The 26,375-nt window shown below is 47.2% G+C and overlaps 1 protein-coding gene and 1 pseudogene across 1 annotated transcript in view; one reads left to right on the forward strand and one right to left on the reverse strand.

The window, feature by feature from the left end:
* Window positions 1–26,375, reverse strand: part of RP1L1 (retinitis pigmentosa 1-like 1) — a 42,638-nt gene that overhangs the window by 12,567 nt on the left and 3,696 nt on the right. Inside the window, exon 2 of the mRNA XM_014534303.1 lies at window positions 11,961–12,037. Within this exon, the coding sequence (XP_014389789.1) occupies window positions 11,961–12,037 (77 nt within the window). The remainder of the gene's footprint in view (window positions 1–11,960; window positions 12,038–26,375) is intronic.
* On the forward strand, window positions 7,379–7,812 carry LOC102263457 (annotated as a pseudogene).

Here is a 26,375-nt window from a genome sequence, read left to right on the forward strand (position 1 = left end):
TGACATTGGGGGACACAGTAACATTAGGGGACCATATCCCCCATAATCACCATATTCCCCAGCATCATTGTCAATGCCACTGTGTCCTTCAGTGTCATCCCAGCAGAAGAGTGGAGTGAGGAGCAGTTTGGGAGGCAGGGGTGAGGGAGCGGTGGGAAGAGCCACTCTATGCAGGAGCAGGCACACTGCAGGTGAGTGCATCCCCCTCGGAGTTGTTAGGGTGTGGTGAGCGCCCCAGGGAGGATGAAGCAGCACAGACACTACAAGGTCAGCTCTGGCCCCAGGTGCCTCAACAGCAGAACCCAAAGCCCTGGTCCCCTGCCATCTGCAAGGCTAATAACTGACAAAAGCAAACTCAGGAGGTCCCTACATTTGATCCAAGAACAGTTCACTGAAGGAGGAGGCTGATAACAGAGGATGGCGAAACAAAGGAGAAACAAAAGGCAGGTGTCGTTACAGGTCAAGCTGACAATTGCCCCCGTGTACCCAGGACTGCTCCAGTGTTAGCCCTGAAAAGCCCGCCAGCCAAGACCCCACTGCCCCCCACCTCCTGCCCCAACTAACTGTCTGCATGCCCCGGGCAGTTCCTAGGATCGGGTGGCCTCTTTGGGGCACTGGCCCTGCAGGCAGGTTTTTGTTCAGCCACCCCCATGACTGAGCTCTAAAGGTGACCTCCTTTTGGACCTCCAGGTGGGCCACAGGATCAAGACCCCCCCAGGGGTTGCCTCATGGACCCAGAAAAAGATGCCACACGAAGAATAGGAAACCGAGTCTGCTGACCTGGCTGAGCGCCTGGGTGCAGTGAGACTAGAGAGCAGAACCCAAACTGGAAAGCTGGGCTCTTCAGTTATGGGAGCCAACAACTCTCTCCTTAGCTTAATGGATTTGAGTAGAAACAGAAAAGAACACAAGGCGAGGGGGCAGCCCCAGGGAGTGCCCTGCCTTTCCCAGATTCTGAAGCTGCATTTCTGAGTCAGGAAGGCCCCTGGGGGCAAAAGAGGGGAGAGGGGATGCAGCTCTGAAGCCCCTGACAAATCCTCCCACTGTGTCCCCATAGGGGACAACTGTCCGATTCCTAGATGCCAGTGAGGGTAGGGGGAGGAGAGAACATAACACAGGCCCTCCGGTCAGCTGATACATGAAGCCGCATGGATCGGTTTTTCCCTCAGTGCTTTTTCTCCTTTCAAAATCATGAGGTTCAACCCTGGCCAGTGTTTCTCAGTGCTTAGAAGGCTTTTTCTCCTTTCAAAATCATGAGGAGGTTCAACCCTGGCCAGTGTTTCTCAGTGCTTAGAACGTTGGCCCTCACACAAAAGGGTCACCTGTTCAATTCCTGGCCAAGGGCATGTATCTGGGTTGCAAGTTTGATTCCAGGACCTGTTCGGGGCGCATGCAGGAGGCAACTGATAGATGTGTCACTTTCACATCAATGTTTCTATCTCTCTCTCCCTCCCTCCCTCCCTCCCCCCTTCCACTCTTTGGGTGAGGTCTTGGGGTGAGGATTAACAACAAAATAAAACCATGAGGCTCCTCTCCCTAAGCAGGAGCAGGAAAGGACCTGACCTCTTTAACAAGACAAGCTACGTAGGCTAGATAGCAGGCCTGGCCCAGAGAGAGGGTGCCCTGCGTCCATTTAGCGCCTCTTTGCCATATCATGAACCAGGTGGGCCACGGGGTCAAGATCCCCATTCACCGTAGATGGGAGACAGCCCTTCCCCCATTAACACTCAGCGGGAATGAGGATAGTAAGAGAAGGCTATGAAGGTGAGAAGCCTGACTCCTGAGTGCAAGGAGTCAGGGAGAAGGGGCAACGAGAAGAAGGGGTTGGAGCTGGAGGACAGCAAAGAGGGTCTGGTTCCCAGCTCTCCACTCTCCCTTCCCAGCTTAGGGTCTGGTGGGGAAATACCCATGGTGGTGGGGAAAAGTCCCACCACCAGATAAAGTGGGAGACACTCCCACAGCAGAAAGCTTTTGTTCAGCCACCCCATGACTGAGCTCTAAAGGAGACCTCCTTTTGGATTCCCCACTTCCACTTGGGATAGGGCCTCATCCAGGTGTGCTGGGCAGAGTGGGTTAGAGGAGGCTCTATGTTCAGCTTCCCCGAGTTACCTGGGTGCCAGGAAGTATGGACTAGACCACGCAGGAGCTCAGGGAATAGGTGAGCACTAAGACTGGGGGTGGGGACTGGGGGGGCGTGAATCGTTGGTGCTAAAGGGGTTCCCAGCAAACTCCAGGGGCCACAGCACAGTCAGAGCATCGTGGGACTGATGTAGGTCAGCAAAGGATGAGAGAGGGCTGCCAGGGGATTTCAGGAGGAAGCAGGGCGAGAAAGCCGAGAAGGCATCCCAGCTGTTTGTGGGTGGGGGAGGGAAGCAGAGAAAAACAGACTAAGGGGCAAAAGGAGGAAAAAATAGAAGTCACAGGAAATGCTCCAAAAGGTGACAGGGGCAGTGGGAGGAATTGAGCAGGGTGGGCCTGCAGGGGAGGAAATAGCTTTGTCATCAGCCCTGGAAGTGAGTGAGGCCAGGGTGAGGGGCTGGAGGCAGGAGCAGGCAGCAAGAGCGATGGGTTCAGGAAAAGAAGAAATATGGTGAGAGAAGTCTGCAGGCGGGGTGGAGCCTGGGCGGGGCAGAAGAAAACTATAAGGCAATGACACTAAGGCTAAACCTAAGAGGGAGTGGGGAGTGTCGGAAGGAGGGGGGAGTGTCGTGGCTGGAAGGAGGGGGGAGTGTCGTGGCTGGAACTGTGAAGGGTGATTGATATTACACGTGGACAGCTACCATGACGTGAATAGTACATGTCCCCAGAAGAAAATGCTTATGACATGCAGCCTTCAGAGAGCACCAGGACTGCTGTTATTTAGCAGCTGCTGGGCCCTTCACAGGGTTCTCCACTGCCACCCGGGTCTGCATAGGCAGTATGAGGTCTAGACCATTTCCAGCACCGCCTTTTAGTGGCGCTGTTATTTAGCAGCGCTGAGCCCTTCACAGGGTCCTCCACTGCCACCCGGGTCTACATAGGCAATATGAGGTCTAGACCATTTCCAGCACCGCCTTTTAGTGTCTCCAATTTGCCAAAGAGCAACACTATTTTATGTGCCAAGAAGAAAGAAAAAATGGTGGCAAACTAAGATAAGGACACGTTATTTATAGCTAGGAGCATCCTGACTTCAGAGATATTAAAACATGGGGAGAAAACATGTGTGTTAAAGTCAGTGGAATGCCGTATGACCAAGAGCCAAGCACAGGCTGTACACATATCCATGATAAAGCCACGGCGCTGAGGCAAGTTTGCAACCTGATAGTCATGTCATGATGATCAAACGGTAAGTGTGACTCCTAGGAAAGAGGAGGGGACCATAAGATAGCACTTTACACCCATCAGGATAGCTATTATTAGAAGAACCCCCCCCCTAAAAAAAACCACCAAAAACAAAACAAAACAAAAAAACAGCCCTGGCCACGTGGCTCAGGTGGTTGGAATGTTGTCCTGTACACCAAAACATTGTGGGTTTGATTCCCAGACAGGGCACATACCTAGGTTGCAGGTTCGATCCTCAGTCAGGGCATGTATGGGAGGTAACTGATCAATGATTTTACTCTCTCTCTCTCTCCAGGCCTCTCTCTGCCTAAAATCAATAAAAACATATCCTCGGGTGAGTATTTTAAGAACAAAAACAAACAGAAAGCCGCAAATATTGACAAGGATATGGAAATTTGGCTTGTGGGAATATAAAATGGTGCAGCTGCTATGGAGAATAGTATAACAACTCCTCAAAAATTAGATATAGAATTACCATGTGATCCAGCAATTCCACTTCTGGATACACACCCAGAAGAATTGAAAGTAGGATCTTGAACAGATATTTGCACCCCTATATTCATAGAAGCATTATTGACAATAGCCAAAGGGTAGGGGCAACCTTAGTATCCATTGACGAATGGAGACACCAAATGTGGTACATTCATATGATGAATATTATTCAGCCTTAGAAAGGAAGGGAATTGTGACAATGCTACAATAGACAAATCTTAAAGACATTATTCGCAGTGAAATAATCCATACACAAAGGGACAAATACCGTATGATTCCACTTATGTGAGGTACCTCAGTAGTCAAATTCATAGAGACAGAAAGTAGAATGGTGAAGGCCAATGGTTGGAAGAACGGGGAGTTAGTGTTTAATGGGTACAGAGTTTCACTTTGGGAAGATAAAGTTCTGAAGATGGATGGTGGTGCTGGTTGCACAGCAATGTGAATGCACTTAATGCCACCGAGCTGTGCACTTAAAAATGGTTAATTTTATGTTTTTAATATTTTACCACAATAAAAATGTAAGTAAAAATAATAGAAAAATAAAAAATGAGGCAGTGGGATGAATTGTCCTTTAAGAAAGGCAATTTGGTGGATGAAGACTTCCCAAAGCTGGGTGCGGAAGGGGTGGGGGGTGAGGGAAACACCACGCTGGCTCCACACGGCAGACCGGGCACTCCCTGGGCTTAAGGTTCTGAGTGGTGGATTCAGGAACAGTGTAAACAGAGGGAGAGGAAAGAGGGTCTAATGAGAGTATGACTTTTGATTAATTGGTATAAAGCAACCTCGTCACAAACATTGATGCCTATTATGTGACAGACATTTGGTGAGACACAGAGAATGAGGCCCAATGTAGAGAGATGGGCTCATGCTCCATGGAATTTATAATCCAGAGGAGAAAACAGAACTACTTTGGTACATGACTGTCCCTGGCTCAGCCACCTTGGCTCTGCCAGCAACTAGCTTATGACTGTGGGCAATGTACTTGACTTCTCTGCATTCCAGTTACTTTAATCATAAACCAAAGGTGCTAAACGAAAGGGCTGCTGAGGTTACACTAGGAGTTTGTAGGAAAAGATAGCACATGAGGCTGTGCTATAATGACTACCTTTGAATCTGGAAGACCTCTTGAGAAAAGATCAAAGGCATTTGTTCTTAAAATTTTCCAGGTAAAACCCTCCTTTTTCACAATTGTGAAACCATGAAGAACGCCCCCATCCAGAAAAATGAGCACATTCCCATATGCACAAAGTATTGCATACAATTTCATGGGCTTCTGAAACCCACCCATAGGAGCCCCCTACTCCAGAGATCCACAAGGCCCAGGTTAAGAACCTTTTATCTAAGACTGAGGATCTAATGTAAAACATGGTGATGATAGTTGATAACACTGTGTTGTGTAATAGAAATTTTCCAAGAGACTAGAACTTTCAACATGAACACATAAAAGAACCTTTGATGTAGTCGTTGGAGATTAGGAAACTAAGAGAAGGGACAACAGAGAAAAAGACCATGGAGCTCTGGGCTGACCAGTCTATGCTGATGGTGTGGCTTTGGAAGAAGAAAAAAGATCCTGTTTGTGAATATAGACTCTCTCTCTAGTTCAACCTATAACTACTGGGAAAAGTTTTCCAAAAATGGTTCCCTTTCTTTGTGGTGATAAAGGAAGGGCACATCCATTACAACTCAGGAAAAGAGACTTAAGACTGGAAGAACCCTGAGATTGACAGAGGAACTAAAATCCTTGGAAACCCTGTTTAAAAACAAAACAAAACCAGCATTAGAGTATCTTCCTGTCTTCCCCACTCCAACACCCTCCCCCCGACACACACACACACACACACTTTGCTAATATTCTCTAGATACCTTATCAACAAGGGAAGTAGGCTAATGAGATGGCCTAGATTTACAGGGCTTAAAATGCAATGTGGAATGTGCAAAGTGGGATGTCTTACTCCTTGTATGCAGTAAGTGCTTCTGGGTCTGTCCCTACTGCTGAATAAATGATGCTCGTGAGATCATGCAGTGGTAAGAATAAGGTGAAGAGTACAGTGCACAAAGAGTAAGATAGTAATAAATGGGGACAGGATAACCCCAGGGCAGAAAGCTTTCTCTTGCCCAACCATGGGCTAGTGCATGGAGGGAACAGCCAAGGGAAGTGGGAATACAACAATTGCCATAGGCTGGAGGTAGCTGGGAGGCTCTGTGAAGTGCACAGACAGGACACACACTCTCAGGCTGCCCATGGGCCTGAGCAGCTGAGAAAACAACTAAGGGGGCCTGTGGTCCAACAAACATACAATTGCAACTGAAAGCATTGGAGCAAAGACATCAAGATGAGTAAGTCAATGCTGGAGAGAAGGAAGGGACTAGATTTCTCTTGGGTGACCCTAGAGGGCAGAACTGGGAGTTAACAATGACCAGGGCTTTCCTAGGACACTGAGCCTGATCTCAGCTCAACTTAGAGAACAACTTTTAAATAACTAGAGTGATCCCAAGATGACTGCTGTATCAGAAATTGCCTTCTCTACAAGTAACAGAGTCCCTCCTCCAAAAATAACACAATCCAGGTAAAAGTTTATTTATCTCTCACATAAAAGAAAGCTGGAGATAGACACTCTGAGCTGATACAGAAGCTCCATGATGCCATTAAATATGGCACCTTCCATATTTCTGCCCGGTTGGCCTTACTGCTAATTTTCCTACAGTTTTCTCATCATTACAAGATAGCTACTATGGGTCCAGGCTAAATGACTGGGATTCATTTAGCCTGGAACTAATGGTCTGCTTCCTCAGTCACCAAGATCACAGCTTCCCAGCCATCCTCTGAGCTCCTGCAGGGTCCTGACCACATCCCATGGCACCCAAGTGGCTCAGGAAAGCTGAGCATCAGAACCTCCTCTGATGGATTTCTCCAAACATGCCTTGATGAGGCCCTGTCCTGAGTAGGAGTGGGGTCAGAAGAGTCCAAAAGGAGGTCTCCTTTAGAGCTCAGTCATGCATCTTGGCTGGACAAAAGCTCTTTGCTATGGGAGTATCTCTCACCTTATCTAGATAGTCCTCCTCCACTGCTGGTACTCCTTCACTTGAGCCCAAGCTTGGAGTAGAGTATGGAGAGCTGGGAGCCAGAGCCCTATCTTGCTTTCTTCCAGCTCTGTGCCCTTCTTTTTCCCACTCATCCTCATTCCAGTAGGAGGAAAAGAGAAAAGCAGAGGCACTTACTGACTTAGCCCCTTGGAAAGTTGACCTGACATTTTTCTCTAACAACTTCTGCCACGGCCCCCTGCAGAACGTATATGGCCATCGCTGCTTGCATAGGGAGGGGAGCTGGCATGATCAGAGGTGGGAGATGAAGCATGTCAGCGATGACCACTCGGGGCCATCACTGGCATTCAAGTGGAGAAAGTTATATAAAGTTTGATGGCGATAAAGGGAATATGGAAAGAAAACTTCAAGGCAAATTCTAGAGAACAGGAAGAGGTGAGAATGACCCCTCGGACCCACCAAAGCCTACGCGCTGCTGCATCCCCGCATCCAGCCTGGGCGTCCCACCACTATCATCATCATGCCCAAGAGAAAGGCTGAAGGGGATGCTAAAGGAGATAAAGCCAGGGTGAAGGACAAACCACAGAGAAGATCTGCCAGGTTATCAGCTAAACCTGCTCCTCCAAAGCCAGAGCCCAGAGGCCTAAAAAGGCCCCTGCAAAGAAGGGAGAGAAGGTACCCAAAGGGAAAAAGGGGAAAGCTAATGTTGGCAAGGATGGGAATAACCCTGCGGAAAATGGAGATGCCAAAACAGACCAGGCACAGAAAGCTGACAGTGCTGGAGATGCCAAGTGAAGTGTGCATTTTTGATAACTGTGTATCTCTGGTGTCTGTACAGTTTGAAATACTATTTTTTATCAAGTTTTATAAAAATTCAGAATTTTGTTTTACTTTTTTTAGCTATGTTGTTAGCACACAGAACACTTCATTGTTGTTTTTTAGGAGGGAGAACATATAGTACGAATAGAAGGTCTCCAAAGCTGGACTGACATGGAGAAAAAAAACACCTTTCTCTTCTAGTTTTGAGATACTTCCTCTTGGTTCCTAGGAGGAGGGATCCCTTGAGGTTGACACACATTAGGCACTTTGGCACAAACACCTTGTGGTGTGGGGAAACGAAAATTCGTTTTTATGTCCCTTTCTCCTTCTCCACTTTAAGCATAGACGTTGTCTCCCATAAGCCCAGAGACCTATTGGGACCGGACCCCAAAAAATTGATTACTAGTATAATGGGCTATCTGGACTTTCCGATGTCGCCATTAAGATAGCATCCTTTAAAGGAGCAGCAGTTCCTTCTTTAGGTTGTGGATCTACAGATTGATATTCTGCCATTTTCATTTCATTTCCTGAAAGTCAGGGTCGGCTTGTGAAAAGTTGTTAAACAGCATGCTTAATGTGAAATGTTAACTCTCACTCTAAATTTTCCCTGTTTAGAGCATCAGATGAAGATTTCATTGGGTTTTATAGTGGCTTTCCGATTTTGGTAGTTCATTAAAGAAGGGAGCTTGAAAGTTGTTGTATACTGTTACCGATTACCAGCCCATGTCCTGCCTGAAATACCATGATTGTTTATAAAAAGTATCTCTAATAAAGCTGGATACAGTTTGGCTTGGAAAATAATTTCTGGAGAATGGAGGGTTTTGCTTTTGATTTTGCTTTATGCCCACATTGTCTCCCAAGAGAGGAAATCCCCGTCTGCAGGATAGCCATGTGGGTCAGAGAAAAGATCTCTGCATTATCAGACAGACAGCCTCCAACATGGCCCTGGCCACTGCCTGGCTCTATGACCATGGGCCAATCACTTCCCACCTCTGGCTGGGCCCCAGTTTCCCATAAGTAAAATGACCTCCAAGTTCAGTTCCAAACCCCAAGTCCAGTGGTTTGCAAGACCATCCAGTTTCTGAAAAGAGGGGCTCTCCTAGCCATGATGGTCTTACGGCATGTGGAGGTGGGTGAGCCGTTGGCAAGGTTCTCTCCTGAATGCACAGTGGGAAGAGACTTCGATGACCCCAGAGAGATGGGAAGTAAGTGAGATCAGGGATATCACTGAGTAACATTTAAAATCCTATCAGGTGGCAAATCATTGGTGGAAGTGGCATGTGGGCCAAGATTACCACATAAAGAGGGTCAAAAGAGTCAGGTGTTTACCCAAAATAAGAGAAAATATTAAACATGCCAACTAAGGTTAGGATCCCTGGAACAGAAAAAGGCCTTTAACAGAAAATGACACAAGTTGTTTATGATGTAAAATTGGCCAAGATGATAAGCAAGAAAAACTTTGGGGTGGGGGAGTCCAAAGCATCTCCAAGGATAATGGGGCATCAGGAGTAAAGGACCATGAAGAGAAGGGCATGGAGGCCGTGTCCTACGGCATAACAAGCTGTTAGTTACCGGTGGGTCAATAGTCAGCTATGGACAGAAGGAATCAAAAGGTATAGCTCCACCCCTGCCCTCAGGAAGATTATGATCCAGCTGGGAGGTGGGGTGGGGAGATCCGGGTGCTAGAAGAAGGCTTGCTCCCTGGATGTGCAGTGGAATCATCTGGCATATTAGTTGGCTAGGGCTGCCATAAAACATACCACAGACTGGAATTTTTCTCATAGTTCTGGGGGCTGGAAGTCTAAGATCAAGGTGTCAGTGGGTTGGCTTCTCTGAGGCCCCCCTTCTTGGCTTGTAGATGACCATCTTCTCCCTGTGTCTTCACATGGTCTTCCCTCTGTGTGTCTGTGTCCTAATCTCTCCTTCTTATCCAGATATAGTCGTTTTGGATAAGGATCCACCTTAATAAATTACCTTATTTAATTTAATTACCTCTTTAAAGGTTCCACGTCCAAATACAGTCACATTCTGAGGCACTGGGGACTGGAGAGGAGGATTTCAATGTATGAATGTGGCAGGATGGGGTGGGGGAACAGGGACACAATTGAACCCTTAATGTCTAGAAAGCTTTAGAAAGTACTGACACCCAGACTTCACCTTCATGGATTCAGAGCCTTTGGTTTGGCCTGAGGCCCAAACAACATTTAGTATTTACAAAGGTTTTCAGTTTCTTTTAAAGGCTCCCCAGCTGATTCTCAGCCAGTGTTGAAAACCCAGACTCCATTGGATGCCAATTGCATTCCAACCCATGTGATGTTAAGTCTAAATCCAGCACAGGTTCCTAAAAGGAGACACTGGTCATGGCCTCTGGAGAATTTGACTGAAACTTCCAGGTGGGACTTTGGGGGATGGGAAGATGTGCATTGATAGACCGAGGAGGGCGAGGCCTGCGGCAACTTTGGGAGCAGAGCATTGCTTGATGGAGTGAACACTTTAATCTCAGGAGTGATGGCATCGCATGGTTTGGGAGAGATGGGGTTCTAAATAAAGCAGTCACCGCAGGCAGGAGCCATGGTAGACTTCTGAGCAGGGGCTTGATGTTGTGAAAGTGGCAACCACCCAAGATCAACCAGCAGGATGGATTGGAGGGCCTAAGGAGAGTAACGCCCAAGTGGGGATATTGTCATGACAACAGTACCTAAAATACACACACAATAGGGAAAGGGCATTTCTTCACATAATGCATATACAACCACAACTCAGTAGGAGTTCACAAAGCCTAAAGAATCCTTAACTATATATTTTAAAAAAATCATACCATATGTAATCTTTTGTATAGTTCTGAACAGGCCTAATGAATCTATGCTGTTACAGGGGAGGACAATGGTTCTATTCACAGGAGGAAGGAGCCAAGATTGGGAGCACGCTTGAGGACGGCTACCCTACAAGGAGAGGCAAGGCCGGGAAAGCCCCTGAACAAAGGAGAAGTCTGAGGCTGGGCATGGGTCCAAAGGGTATTTGTCTCCTGGCCTCAGGGTTGTGAATGTCTCAAGCCTTAGTGGCCCTTCAGACTGCAAATGCCATGTTCTCTCCCCCAGTGAGGTTGCCTCGATCTGCTGATGAGGGCTGGTTGAAGGCAAAAGAGAAGCAGCCCACTCTTGCTGAAATAAAAACCAAGGATGAGCGGCCCGTAAAGATTCTGCACTGCCGCGGGGACCATACAGTGACAGCAAGTGTCTGGATTCAAAAACAGGAAGGGGGAACCAGCCAGCACAGATCTGGACTCGTTCCATGGAAGTAGAATGAGTAACTCCAAACCCTGCTATCTCTGACACTTGCAGTGGCCTCTGTGAGTGGGGTAGCTCGTTTCCTTGAGAATGTTTTTGTCATTTTGTCATCATGCTTCACACAGTGGGAGGTGGTGGTGGTGGGGAGAGCTGTGAGGGGCCACCAGAGGCCAGGTCCTGTTGTGGAAGAAAAGGGAGCAAAGATGGGACCAGAACGGCAGGCTGGGTGGGTCCTGTTTTCACAGACTATCACTGTGTGTTAGTCAGGGTTACCCAGAAAACAAAACTAATATGATTAGATAGATAGATAGATGATAGATAGATAGATAGATAGATAGATAGATAGATAGATAGATAGATAGATAGATATTATGAGGAACTGAATCATGTGATTATGGAGGCTGAAAAGTCCAAGATCTGTAAACTGGGGGCCCAGGAGAGCAGGGGTATAATTCAGCTCAAAGTCCAAAAGTCTTGGAACCAGGGAAGCTGATGTAGGTCCTACTTGATTCTAAAAGCCCAAGAACCAGGACAGAAGAAGATGGAGAATTTTCCCATCCTCTATCTTTTTGTTCTATCGGGGCCTTTAATTGACTGGATGATGCCCACCCACATTGGTGAAAGCAATTTTTTTTATTTACTTAGTTAACTGATTCAAATGCTAATCTCAGAAAAGACACTCACAGACACACCAGAAATAATGTATCACTAGCTACCTGGGCATCCTTTAGCCCAGTCCAATGGACACACGACATTAACCATCACACCGTGGTTCTGACCAATGCTGTTAAATAACCTGGGGCAGCCACAGGGTGCAACCATGGCAGGAAAGCCCTGTTTTCCCTCTTTAGGTTTAGTTACAACTGGCTAGTACTGTACTCTATGACCCTTCATTGGGCTGGAGACAGAACATTCTATTCAGCCTTTTCTCCTCTGGGAAATGGGTGGAAGCAGTTTGTAATATGTGGATGTGGACTAGACAGGTGAGAGACATACCTGCAATCTGGAGCTTGCTGGGCACAGTGGGGAGATGAGTGTTTACCAAGAGGTTTGAGATGATGGTTATGAAGTTCCTGGGACATAGTAAGATAGCAATAAAGATTAGGTCTCCCTTTTGGTTTAATTAATAGCTCTTGGTTATACAATCAGCTCTTGGCTATACAATCCAATTTATTGATTTATGTGGTTATGTCCATTCAAAATTCAGGGGAGGGGAATCTCTATCTGATCCTGATTTCCTTTCTCCCCTGAACTCTTGTAGTACTTTCTCTCTTTCTTTCATTCTTAAATTGACTGTATAATTGTCATGGGCATACACAGCTTATTTCTCCTGCTATACGAGGATAGAGTTAGGCCATTTATTTTGGAGTCCTCAGGACATAGCACAGTGCACAGCACATAGTAGGTGCTCAGGGAATGTTTGTTGAATGCCTGAATGAGTAAATGAATGAACAGTCATTGGAAGTAATGGCCATATGATTCTTAGTCTGAGATTGACCTGATATAGGGTCAATGAGGTCAATGTTAGGATTTAAAAGCATTTGAGGACCCTTTGATGGTCTAACACTATTTGGAGCCAAACACGACCTACCTGTCCTCTGAGATGACTCAGCCCATCTATCAATCATCAGTTTCTACTCACCCCTCCTTAGACTGAGACTGTGGTAATATAATGAGTGGTACCTCAGCCACTGCCCTCACTTCTCTATGCTGGGATAGACTCCCCCCACCCCACAGAAGCTCAGGGCCTGGAGCCACTGAACCCCAGGAGTCACTCTGAGAGTGAGGGTCAGCATCTAATGGCACCCACCTGTCAGTCAGGGTGCTCGTGGGAAACACAGGACATAGCCAAAAGGTTAATTGAAGTTTAAAGAAGAAACATGGGTAGAATGGGGTGATGTGCCTAGAAGACAGCAGCAGTGGGAAGCTGCTACTGCCCCTGGGCCTGAAGGGGCAGGAGAGGAAACAGCATTGCTGGACCAGTGAAAGCTGCAGCTACAGAACAGCCATCCAATGTCCAACATTCTGTGTCCAACAAGGAAGGGTGATGTGCCTAGAAAACAGCAGCAGTGGGAAGCTGCTACTGCCCCTGGGCCTGAAGGGGCAGGAGAGGAAACAGCATTGCTGGACCAGTGAAAGCTGCAGCTACAGAACAGCCATCCAATGACCTTGAGTAGAGGACTGCAGACATTGCCAAAGTTATGGCCGGGCAGGGAATGGAGAAACAAATACATACCCCGACCTCTCTATCCTCTTGCCCTCTGACCTCCAGCTGGTGCTGCCCATTGAGAAGCCAGAGGGCAAGGGAGACCGTGAGGCAATCCATAGCAGTTAAACTCCTAAGTCAAAGGACTAAGAATAGATCTGGAGAGGCAGACAGAGATTGAACAAGCCAAACACCCCAAATGAGATCTGCTTCCAGCCAAAGAAAACCCTGAGCAGGGGCACCAGGAACAGCCCTGAAACGTTAAGTGCATGCCAGCTCCATAAACACTCTCCATGACCCTACTGTGTGCCAGGCCCTGGGGTGGCACTGGAGAGTCAAAAGCCTAACCAGAATTGCCCACAGTCCTGGGAGAGAAATAAAAATTATTTTTTATCCTTCTTGAATCTGATGGCAACCCCAGAACATGAGGTGGGGCCCCAACCTGCAGTCTGTGACCCAAGTTGCCCCCCAAATTCTCCAGACCTATATCAGGTCATGTAGTAACCAGTAATTCATGGTGGGTCACTGCTATGAGACATTTTCATATTATTTTATGGAATCCCAACATAGTCCCATGAGAGCTATAATAACTAATATCCCTCTCTACCCACTCTACATTTTTTTAGGTGAAAAAAACTGATTAACAGGTCTGAAAACAACCCAAGTTTCATGACTGAAAACCCTACCCTCTCTCTTTGCCTGTGAGGAATGAGATCTGCTTCCAGCCAAAGAAAACCCTGAGCAGGGGCACCAGGAACAGCCCTGAAACGTTAAGTGCATGCCAGCTCCATAAACACTCTCCATGACCCTACTGTGTGCCAGGCCCTGGGGAGGCACTGGAGAGTCAAAAGCCTAACCAGAATTTCCCTCAGTCCTGGGAGAGAAGTAAAAATTATCTTTTATCCTTCTTGAATCTGATGGCAACCCCAGAACACGAGGTGGGGCCCCAACTTGCAGTCTGTGACCCAAGTTGTCCCCCAAATTCTCCAGATCTATATCAAGTCATGTAGTAACCAGTAATTCATGGTGGGTCACTGCTATGAGACATTTTCATATTATTTTATGGAATCCCAACATAGTCCCATGAGAGCTATAATAACTAATATCCCTCTCTACCCACTCTACATTTTTTTAGGTGAAAAAAACTGATTAACAGGTCTGAAAACAACCCAAGTTTCATGACTGAAAACCCTACCCTCTCTCTTTGCCTGTGAGGAAGGGTGGCTGAAGGCCTGACCAGGCTCCCAAATTCACCCTGCTTCCCAAATACAGGCTTGAGGATCCTAATACAGGCTTGAGGCTCCTAAAGCAGAGCAGACAGAGCTCAGAGGGTCAAGCTGGACCACACCACAGCTGTCTGAGCAAAAAAAAAAGTGATGAAGGCACCTGCTAAGGGGAGAAGGTACCCTTGGCTCCTCTCTGACACAAGCCCATTCACTCACCTGCTACATAAGCTCAACCACATGTCTACCCCCTCTTCTCTGCAAACAGTTCAGAATAGATGCTCTCCCAGGATCCATGGCTGTGGGCAAGAGCAGCAAGCTGCTCAGCATATGGACCACAGGACAAGATGCATCCTACAGGACAGCCTGGCAACTTTGAGGCTCCTGCAAGCATATGAACTGATTCTCTGGGATAGTGACTAGTTGAAGATCAAATCAAAGAAAGCAAGACTGTCAGAGTATAGAAAGTGAGTGTGGAAAAAAAAAGAAAGTGGGTGTGGGTATGGTGTTGTTTCTTTGTTTCCATGACTGTCCAGGGCCACCCCAAAGTTACTGGCATTGCTCAAGTACCACTTGCTAGAGCTGAAGGAGGCCCTAGGTTTGGCAGAGAAGTTGGCAAAATAGTACCAAGTCCCTGGGCTCTTGCTGGATCAGGAGGCCATCCAAGGGTTTAGTGGACATCCAACAGGAATAGACCTATAGGCATAGTTGCTCCAGCATTACTGCAGCCCCACCCCATCTGTGGGCAGAGCAAACCCACCTCTAGGCATTATGGTTCTTCCACCTGGAATGAGCCCACTAACCCCAACTTGGATTTCTCCTCCTCAATAAGCACAGCCTCCAGTCTCCTTGGGACCCTCCTCACCTGGAATTAGGAGCCCACCTCCCTCAGGAATGCATCCACCCAGGCCCTAGGTAGTGTTGAGCCTTCTTGGCCACTTTTTTCCTGCCAAAACTAGGTGAAAGTGTGCACTGTTTGTGAACTTTTTTGTCTCCTCTTTGCTACATTTACATGGCCAATAATAATAAATGCACAGAACGCTTGAACTAGGGGTGAGGTGGGGACAAGCAAAAGCTTGGGAGTCAGAAGACTAGCTCTTCATCCTGATTCTGCCATGAGGAAGTCACTTCATCTCACTGGGGAAGATGTGGGAAGGAGATGAAGGCCCAGGTGATTTCCAAGTGACCTTTGAGCTTCAGTGCCTGTGATCCCATTACCTCCTCCAAGAGGATCACCTTCTACATATCCAGCCACCTCCCAAGTTAACCTCTGGGCTTTTTCACCCTCCCATGCATTGCCATCCCAACCCAGCCCTAGAGACCCAATGCTTCTTATTCCTCCTGTTCCCTCTTAGGTATCTTAAGGAACCATAGCTCATAAACTTGTGTCCACACAAGTTTGCCTGTGAGGAAGGGTGGCTGAAGGCCTGACCAGGCTCCCAAATTCACCCTGCTACCCAAATACAGGCTTGAGGCTCATCTCCCTCAGGAATGCATCCACCCAGGCCCTAGGAATGCATACACCCACAATTGTGTATGAGGCCAATTCATCCCACTATTACCTACTGAATACCTACTAGGTCCTGGGCATTTACAAGAAAGAAGACTTCTCAGGACACAGTTCTCTAATGTTTTACTCTCCAGGCAACTATGAAACAGAGAAAGGGAAAACCTTTTGATTTAAACAACTCTGATAGCACCCCATCCCCTCCACTTCCCTCCCCTTCCCCTCCCTGCACAGAGCTGCTGGTCAAGGAAGCAGGTGCTGGGGGGGTGGGGGGGTGCAGAGATGATGGAGGGGGTGGACCTTCTTTGCTCTGTTCTTACAACTTTTCAGTAGGTTTGCAACTACTGTACTTCAAAATTAATGTTAGTTACTTTAAAAACATGAATAGTGGGGACTCAAGATTTGCTGGAAGACAGTAGGCGGAATGCTTAAAGGCAGCAGGCACCAGGAGAGCCCCCGTTGACCTGTGGACAAAACCATCCCCACCAAAGAGGCTGACATAGGCCAAGAGACTAGACTGGGAGATGGTGACCTGGCCCTGCCACTAATCCCATTGTTTACTCAGCAGCTCTCTGTGGATGACCTGCCTTCTGCCAGGTGAGGTGTGGAGTGCTGTGTGAGTGTGGATGACTTGCTTTACCTCTCTGGGCCTCAGTTTCCTCATCTGTAAAATGAGTTATTTAACTCAGTGATGCTTATGGGTCCTTCCAATGTTCACCCTTTCTGAGTCGGTAACGAAGACTCCAGGGACCCTCATGTCTAGGCATTAGAGAGAGGTACTGGGGGTATGTGGGATGGGTTAATGCTTGCTTTGCCCATGAGGCAAAGAGGTTGCTTTACTTCTCTGGGCCTCAGTTTCCTCGTCTGTAAAATGAGTTATTTAACTCAGTGATGCTTATGGGTCCTTCCAATGTTCACCCTTTCTGAGTCGGTAACGAAGACTCCAGGGACCCTCATGTCTAGGCATTAGAGAGAGGTACTGGGGGTATGTGGGATGGGTTAATGCTTGCTTTGCCCATGAGGCAAAGAGAATTCAAGCCAGTCCCCCTCAAAGCCCCAGTGCTACTCTTTAGGAGCTTAAATGAATTGAACTCATGAATGTCTCTGTCTAAGCCCAGTCACCACTCCTGCACAGAGACATCACCACCTGCCCTGTAGGGTTGTGGTGGCAGTACCTGCACCTTCCTGCCCTCAGTGCCTTCCTCTTCCCCTTCCCCTTCCCCCTTGAGGCATCTCAGGGCCCGCCAGCCCCTGGAGCCTGCTTCATAATGACCTCCTTGGATGAAAGGCGCTGGGGCAACAGGAAGGACTGTTGTTTTAACTGCTCTGCGTTTCCTCCCTTTGTCTCTGGCATTATAAACAAGCCTATTCCCCAAAGCCACATCTGATAATCCAGCTGCGGGAGGTCAGCGGTCAAGCAATCAGAAATGCTCTTAGCTGGGATTAGGTAATTCAGAGCACGGCCTGATGCCATAGCCTGTCGGAACCAACCCAACCTCGCTGTCATTGAGGCTGTCTGGGCACAGATGCCCCTCGGGAAGCTGCCAGGTGCCCAGAAGAGCAAGAGCGAACAGGGCAAAGGTCAGTCTGTCAGCCTGAGCCAGCTCCCAAGCCGGCCCAGCCGCAGGACCTGAGGCCATGACAAAGGCCCTGTTTGGGGAAGCTCTTTGCACCCCTCTCAGCTGATCCCATAGCAACCTTGTAAAGGAGACAGACAGGTCGAGCATTTTAGTGCCCATGATCATGAGGCCAGAGAGGAGAAAGGCCTGCTCAGGGCCCACAGAGTAGAACCTTCTGGGTCAGGTTTCTAGACCCAAACTCAAGACTTGCACACTCAGGGGCATCAGCTTCATGTTCCCCAGCCCTCCAGCTTGTCACAGAACCTGCTGAGTGACAGGTCCTCTTGCCCCCGAGTAGAGCTATTTATCTAAAACACTGTTTATCTAATACAATTCATCATCAAGGCAATTAGATGATAAATTTAATGAGCATTTACAGTGTGAGATGTTATGTGAGGACCAGAAGACTCTTCTAGGTCTTTTTGGCAATAAATAGAGGAATAAACATATCAATAAAAAGTAGAGTCAAAAGAACATCCTCTGTCATTGGACAACCTACTTGATACATGCTAGATGCTCTGGTTAATTACCTCTCCGCTGAGATTTCCTGCAAGAAAGAGTTAATGTGGCTGGAACTTGTTGGAACTTATCTCTCAAGTAGGCTCTTATTTCCCTAAATTGGTTGAGACAGGAGGGGAAAGAGAGGGGGAAATAGGAAGAGAGAGAGGAAAAATGGATTAGTTTCAAGATCAAAAGATGCTCAGAGATCCAAAAGGAAACACAAGCTCCGGGGGTGGGGGGATTTTCAAGACTCTGTATCCTCCTGATAAGGAAGTCGTTCTTGGGATGGCCCCACCCTCCCGTCTGCAGCCCCAGGCCGGTGCCCTCCGCAGAGTGGCAATGGCACCCACTCCTGGAGCTGATGGCCTGAGAGGCCAGAGCAGCTTAAGAGGTACAGACCCAGACCCAGGGAACATGTCCTAAATCCGTGACAGGAAAAAACAATTGGCAAACACCAGCTTTGCAATATTTTGTTAGTTTCAGGTATGTCTTAATGTGTGTTTAATATGTGAACACAAAAGTATGGGCTAACCTTGCCTATGCAAATTAAACACACATGCAAACACACTTCCATTTATCCACAGGCATTTGGGAAGAATGAAGTAGGAAGGAACTCTCCATGGATGCTGGAGACTTAAACAGAAATTTGAGTGAATCAAACAGGAAAAAAAGTTAAAGAATTGCAATAATCCATTCCTTTGAATTTTTTTTCTTACAAAATTAGATTAAAATTTCTACTCAGATTGTTTGAGGGTTGGCATTATTGGGACCAGAGCTAAGAATAAATAAGGGGGCTCACCAGATAGAAGGACACAGATAAATCCATCAGCTGCTCGATTAATGGGAGGAGCTACCGCTGGGCAGCTGGGGGCCAGCTGTTCTCACCTGTGCTCACAGAGAAAGCACACATTATGTCTGCTGAGTGTTATATTTGCTCACCCTCAGCTCTGGTCTTTGCAACCCCATCATCAGCAGGAAAGGTAATACAAGGAGGAGGAAGGGAGGGAGGGAGGGAGGGGGAGGGGAGAGAGAGAGAGAGAGAGAGAGAGAGAGAGAGAGAATGGACATTGTGTAACCTAAGATTCAGGTAATACAGTTGTGTTAACCTGTCACACCTCTTTCCCTTTGCTTCCCACCGATATTTTCAATTTGTTTAATAAGCCCTGCTATTTGAGCATCTTATCATGAGCATTTCTATTTCGTGACCCCAAGGAAGGCTTGGATCAACTATACTCAGAGTACCAGTGTGTCAAGGTATCCCCATTCAACAAATCCAAAGGATGCATGGCATTTAACTTGGTGAAGACAGTACGAAAAGCATTTCAAGTAGAAGGAACAGCATGAGCAAAGGCCCTGTGACATTTTCTTCCTTTTCGGACATGGTGTTGGCAGAATGTTGCATGGGATGTATTTATTACAGGGTGCTAAATGGTCTGGGTGTTTTGTTTACTTGTCTTCTGGTTTTACTTTACTTGTTTTTATTTAAAACAAACAAGTAAATAAAGCTACCACGAAATGACACCGGTCATAGGGATGAAAACTGGAAGATTTTAGAGTGGGGTTGACAGGAGCCTTAGACTGGCCCAGGAAGGAAAGATGCACAATACAAATGCTTACCTCTGTCATTTCTGTCTTAGCAATGATACTGTTCTGACAGTGAGGCCTCATATAGCTCAGATAGTTGGAGAATGAGCCATTTACATAAGTCAACTTCCCAGGTAACAAAGGATGTATTTCATCAAATACCAAGATTTATTTTTCTGGGCCGTAAATCATTCTAAACATGTTTTGAAGAATTTGTAAGTAGGAAAGAGATTGTTATAACGTTAACCTATAAAATAACATACAACTGTTTTCATGCAATATGCAGCCAATGCAATGCCCTGGCTCGCCAAATCCTGTGTTATATTCCTCCTTCCTAGTGTATGAGCACACTTCCTGTCCCCTGCAGTCAGGGCGCCCTGGTGGCCAGCTTTTGCCAATGAAATGTGAACAGACATGACACGTGCCATTACTATGCTGAGGTAGTGAATGTGGAGACCTCGAGTTGGGACAGCAGAGCCAATTAAAGCAGTTTGGGTCCCCGAGTCACCATGTATAGGACAATAGCCCCAGAGAGATAAATGGATTGACAATGATCCTGTGTAATTGAGAAATAGTTTTCTGTTGGGTTAAGCCACTGAGGTTTGTCTCTGCAGCATTACCTAGCCTATCCACACTAATACATATTATAAACATGAGAACAACAAAATAAAAATACACATTTTTTAAAAAATATGCATGGCCCTAACCGGTTTGGCTCAGTGGATAGAGCGTCGGCCTGCAGACTGAAGGGTCCCAGGTTCGATTCCGGTCAAGGGCATGTACCTTGGTTGCGGGCACATCCCCAGTAGGGGGTGTGCAGGAGGCAGCTGATCGATGTTTCTCTCTCATCGATGTTTCTAACTCTCTATCCCTCTCCCTTCCTCAAAAAAATATGCATGGCCTTAACCGGTTTGGCTCAGTGGATAGAGAGTCGGCCTGCAGACTGAAGGGTCCCAGGTTCGATTCCGGTCAAGGGCATGTACCTTGGTTGCGGGCACATCCCCAGTAGGGGGTGTGCAGGAGGCAGCTGATCGATGTTTCTCTCTCATCGATGTTTCTAACTCTCTATCCCTCTCCCTTCCTCTCTGTAAAAAAATATCAATAAAATATATTTTTAAAAATTTAACATGGAAAAAACACTCCAAAATATTTATAATTCTGTTTTTAGATGATGGCACCTATGAGATAATTCAAAAAAACTTTTGGGTGTATATTTAATATTTTATAATGTAATATTACTTTAAGTGGTAAAAATAATTTTCTTTTAGAAGCCCCAAAAGTTATTGTTGCAGGCATAGACACATAGATGAATGAAACAGAATAGAAAACCCAAAAATAGACCCATAGAAATATGTTCAACTGATTTTTGACAAAGATGCAAAATGAGAAAGGGTAGCTTTCTCAACAAATGGTGCTGGAACAATCAGAGAGCCATAGTCAAAAAAAAAAATTTAACCTCTACCTCAACTTATACAATCTTATACAAAAATTACCTCAGAATGAATGCATGGGTGGATAGAACAAAGAATAGAAGTTCCCCCCCCCCACCCCGCTCCTTCTTTCTCTCTAAAATCAATCAATCAATAATTTTTTTAAATGTCAGAACGGTGTGGTTTTTATTCTTCCAGCAGACTGAGAAGTACCGCCAGGCAGTGCAGGTGCATTGGGGTCACTCGGAATTGTCTGCACCGGGGCCTCCTGAACCAGCTAGCTCAAGTGAAAGCTAAAAAGCAAGCAGAGTGCTGTTAGGCAGCATAAGCCAGAGGACTTATGCTCTAGCAAAACTTACCAATTTCTAAAAAAAAAATAGTCTTAAAGAGGAAAGTCAGGGAGGTTCTTTTTCTTTCTTCCTCCTTTCTTTTTTCTTTTTTTTAATGCAGAGCTTTCATCAAGGCACAATGAAGCTGGGAGCTGCCCAGGTGAAGTCAAATTTTGGGTGTTCTCCCCACTTACTAGTTACATAATTTGGGAATTAACTAGGCTCCCAAGCCTCCGTTTGCTCGTCTGAAAAAGAAAATTAAAATGACCCCAAGTTTTACATGAGAGCATGTGTTTGAGAACACCTGGCACACAGCAGGTGCTCATGTTCGATCTTTCCTTTCTAATGGCTCCGCATCTGACTTCTTCCAGAGGATGACCAATCCGCTGGGAGGCCGCTGCAAGACGTGGGGATGGATCCGTGATGAGAGACACATTCTTAGCTTCTCAGAAAGGAGGAGAGAGCATGTATATGAATGTCCTAGAAAAACATCAACAATGTCTTCCCATCTGTCTCTTTTTTCCAGATGACAAAGAGTCTGGGAAGAGCTGGAATGTGGTGTTTCCTGCCTGGGAGAGGAAAGCCAGTCCCAGCACCAGGAAAGAGGAGATCCTGGTTCTGCCAACAACCTAATGTGGGAGCTGGAAAAACACTGCTTCCTCCCCTGGGGGCTTGCCAGCTACCTCTCACCTGGGCAGGTGGTGGTGTGTGGCGAAGCATCCAGTTCCAGAAACATGCGGATAGATCCCTGCAATTCAGAGGATGGAAGCAACTGGAATGTTACAAGGAGCTGATTGACAAGACCAGAGCAATAAAACTGGGTGCAGCCTGTGTCATCCTGGCACACATGGCCAGGGGTGGGCAGAAAGGGAATGGGTGGTGGTGAGGGAGGGCAGCAGAGCCTTCCAGCATCTGTCAGCAAGGAGGTGTGCTGCCAGGTTTGGGATGTGAGGAGGCCCTGCGTGTCCTGAGAGCAGCCAGCTCAGTTCTGCCTCTGGGAAAGCTTGTAGCTCCCTGACCCTCTTCTCCAGGAGGTCCCGGGCTCCATTCAAGAGCCAGGCAACCGGCATCGCAGGGAGTGCTCGGGACTGGGGCCAGGTGACCGGATGCTGCCTCACGGGGGCAGTGAGGACTCAGGGACTTCTCTGGACTCTGATTTCTTCTCCAAAAAATTGAAGAAGCCAGACATGGTGGCCCCTAACGAGCCTGCCCACCTTGAAGGTCTGTGTTTCTGTAGGAAGCCAGTGACTTCCGAACTGCAGCTCCCAGAGTGGGGCCACCTGCATCACTGCCTCCTACCCCTGCTGCACCCCTGCCGCACTCCTGCCCTTTGAAGGTGCATAGACACCGCGCGGCCTGGTTCAGCCCTCTTCTCAACTATACGCAGCTCCGTGACGACTGAGAGTGGACTGGGTCAAGGGCAGGCTACAGCATCTTGAACAGAGACACGGAAGCAGCCCTTCCCTCCCTAGCTTTTGGCTGGTGTGTTCACCTCTCTGGGCCTTTGCCTTTTCACTGTTTTTCACCAATAAAATAAAAAACAAAATCCCTGCCTATTCCACCGACTTGCCCTAAGGATGCCATGAAGCCGGTGACCAGGGGGAGCTCTGTTGATGCTGTCGCAGCAATTCTGAAACCCGGCTACCTGGTAGGACCCACCCAGAGCCCCCCTCAGAGGTCCTCACTGGGTTGGCACTCTGCTGTTATTGCACTAAAGATGAAAAACTCAGCCAATTATCTGGTTTATATAACACTAACAACCAGTTTGAGTGATTTTTGTACTAATGATCATTTATTTTAATGTTGTTTGGCATAACATTGAGTGAGCCCATACAGTGCTCTCTTGGATTTTCATAATGCTTCAGGTTCTTGTGGGGACGAGAAAATAAATACATAAATAAATACTAAGAAATCTTCCATTCATTTCTGTAAAGATCTCCTCCAAATCAGTGGTTCGCAAACATCAGTCTTCAACACCAAACATATGCAAACCATGAGATTTTGGTTGAAGTCACAGACTTTCCAAACACTCACTGTAGGACTGAATCCAAACCTCTGCGGGTGGGGAATGGGGAGGAGCCATGGCTCCAGGTGATTCTGACACCTGGCCAGGTTGGAGAATCACGGCTAACTCATCCCGGATGGGCACATTCTGCCAAAAAGGAAGGCCTCCGGGAAGGGAAGTCGTGTGACCCTGAGCCTTCGGCTCCCACTTCCTGGGCCTCCACGCTTCCAACTGTGAAATGAGACACCTGTAAATGATGGGCCGTGGTGATCCTTGGAGACGTACCCCGAAGGCTATTTCCCATTGGGCAAGGGAGTGCAGTCCCTCTGTCACAGCCCGGTCAGGCGGAGGACACCTTTGACTTTGGCTTTCTCCTCCCAACCTCCTTGCCCTTGGTCTTGTTCTGGAAGCCTGATTCCTTCAAACCCCTGTGGCTGCCCTGCCCCATCTTCATTCTTGAGAACATGATAGAGCCACCCCTGCAGCTCAGAGCTTAGAGTTTGGTCTGGGAGACAGGTGAGGACCAAACTGTGTGAGGAAAAGCAGAAGGTGCCATGCAGACAGCATTGCATCGTCAGAGCCAGGAATATTGCTGAGAGGCTGAGGTGATGAGGATCTCAGAACAGCAACATTGTTTAGGGGTCACTTTCCCTGCCAGCCTGATCCCCCCATTCTCCCCACTGGGGATCAAGCCCACAATCAAGGCATGTGCCCTGACCAGGAATTGAACCTCAACCTCCTGGTTCATAGGTCAATGTTCAACCACTGAGCCACACCGGTGGGGCTATATATCACATTTTGTTCATCAACCCACCCATCAATAGACACTTGAGTTGCTTCCACCTTTGGCTATTGGGAATAAGGCTGCTATGAATATGGGTTCAAATGTCTGTTTGAGATCCTGCTTGCGATTTTTTGTGTGTACAATACCAAGAAGTGAAGTTGCCAGATCCTATGTTTAATTTTTTGAGGAATTTCCATACTGTTTTCCATAGTGGCTGCACCATTTTGCATTTCCACCAACAGTACACAAGGGTTCCAATTTCTCCACATTTTCACTAACCCATGTTCTTTTAATAGTGGCCGACTTCATGGGTCCTGTTGTTTTTCAATGTAAGTCCCCAGGCCCCTCCTAGAGGTGCTGTGCTTCTTATGTGCCCCGGGCAAGTTTGACACAGAAATAGTTTTGAGAACCTCAGCTCTGAAATCCTGTAGTTACAGCATCTCTCTCCTGCATGGATCTGATCCGTATTTCCAAGCTTTTAAAATGAGCATCACAAGGAATGGCATCCAATGACATCCAAAGCCCTGGGTTCTCCGTTTCCAAGTGGCCTCCATGTCTTTGCCAATAAAACAAGAGTTTTAAACCAGAAGAGCAGAAAGGCCCCTTTGGCCTTGCTGTTCTCTGACTCTTCTACTGGATAAGAGACTCAATGGGGAACTCGTGTAGGGAAATCACTTTTACTGAGCATGGACACACACAGGGGATTGGTCACAATCTTCCACTTTCTGTGTTTATCCCTCCCCAATTCCACAGGTACCTCCCCTAGAGACACCTGCAAGGGTATCAACCTCACAGCTTTCCCACAATACTTAACAGGAGTGAGGAGGGGTCTTCAGGGCCAAGGACATCCACTTGCAGCATGAGGGGCTGCGGCCATTCCCTCTCCTCCCAGCCCTGCTTCCTTTCAGAGCTGGTGGCCATCCCTGAGACCAGACAGGGAGCCTGCTCCTTAGAATAAAAAAACACCTGGTGGGGTCTTTCCTTCCCTTAGAAAACCCTTGGATCTGCCACTCTAAGGGCAAAGCTCTTACAGAGAAAGAAGAATGAGTTTGGAACAACCCACAGACATGACTTTCTTAGAATGCCCCCAAACCTATTCCACTACAAAAGCCTCCTTCTTCTTCACTCTCCCCATCCACACTTGCTGACCAAACCACTTCAATAATGGCAGTTAGAGCTTCCTTCTTAAGAAAAACGTAGGTATTTGTCCGGCACCTGTGGCACTGGCCTTATGCTAGATTCAGGAGGATACACCACACACCAGAGAAACGCTGTGGTGTTGACTTGTGAATCCTCAGGGTCAGGCACTTTGCCTGGGAAAAACCCTATGGCCTCTGAGTCCACCAGGCTGTGGTCTCCCCTGACCTTTTAGACCCTGCCTCGCCAGGACAGGGAGCTGGATTGTCCTAGAGATCTCAGTTTCTCTTGCAAAAGTTCACAAATATCAACTTAAACAGCCTTTTAAGATTCTGCCGGGGGCCCCTTCTAGCTGTGCTCCCAGTTACAGGAAGATCTCACCATGTTGTTAGTAGATGTGTTAGTAAAGCCCTTAAGGGTATGATTCCAACTGGAAAGAGACACTGGAGTGCAGCAGACACTGTTGGTCTCCTCCCTGGCCATTCCCACACCACTTTCTCACTTGCTGGCAGAGGCATGATTGGGGTAACCATGTGTTTCTTGGGCCTCTTCCCATAGAGGCCATAGAGGTTGAATATTGACTCATCTAATCCAGTCATGTAATTCCATCTTTCTTGTCATAGGGCATGTGATACCACACTGGCCAATATGTGGCTTCTAAGGAAGTATGTGTATCCTTTAAAAGGAATACAAGTTAGGGATTCATCTCTTCCTGCTTTTGATTGTTGTTGCGTGTGGATGGGACGTTTGGCACTGCTGCAGACACCTTGTGGCCATGAGTAGAGAGCTAAGAGAATTCCAGAGTCTTAACGTGATCAAGCCATTGAGTTAAACAACCCTGAAATCACCCTGCCTCTGCACTTGTTAGACCAGACAACAAACCCCATATCTTAAAGCGACTTTTAGCTGGGAATTCTGTTACTTGCAGCCAGAAGCAACCAAAGAAAACAGTGGCCCAACAGGCAGCTTTGACCAAAGGGGCCAACAGGACACAGGGCAGCATCAGCAGTGTATTGAATACTAACATGCGTTCGCATTTGCAATCATGACCTGCCACATGACTAAGACTGGCACCCAAGATGAACC

Source organism: Myotis brandtii, unplaced genomic scaffold, assembly GCF_000412655.1.
Source record: "Myotis brandtii unplaced genomic scaffold, ASM41265v1 scaffold1282, whole genome shotgun sequence".
Lineage (NCBI taxonomy): Eukaryota > Metazoa > Chordata > Mammalia > Chiroptera > Vespertilionidae > Myotis > Myotis brandtii.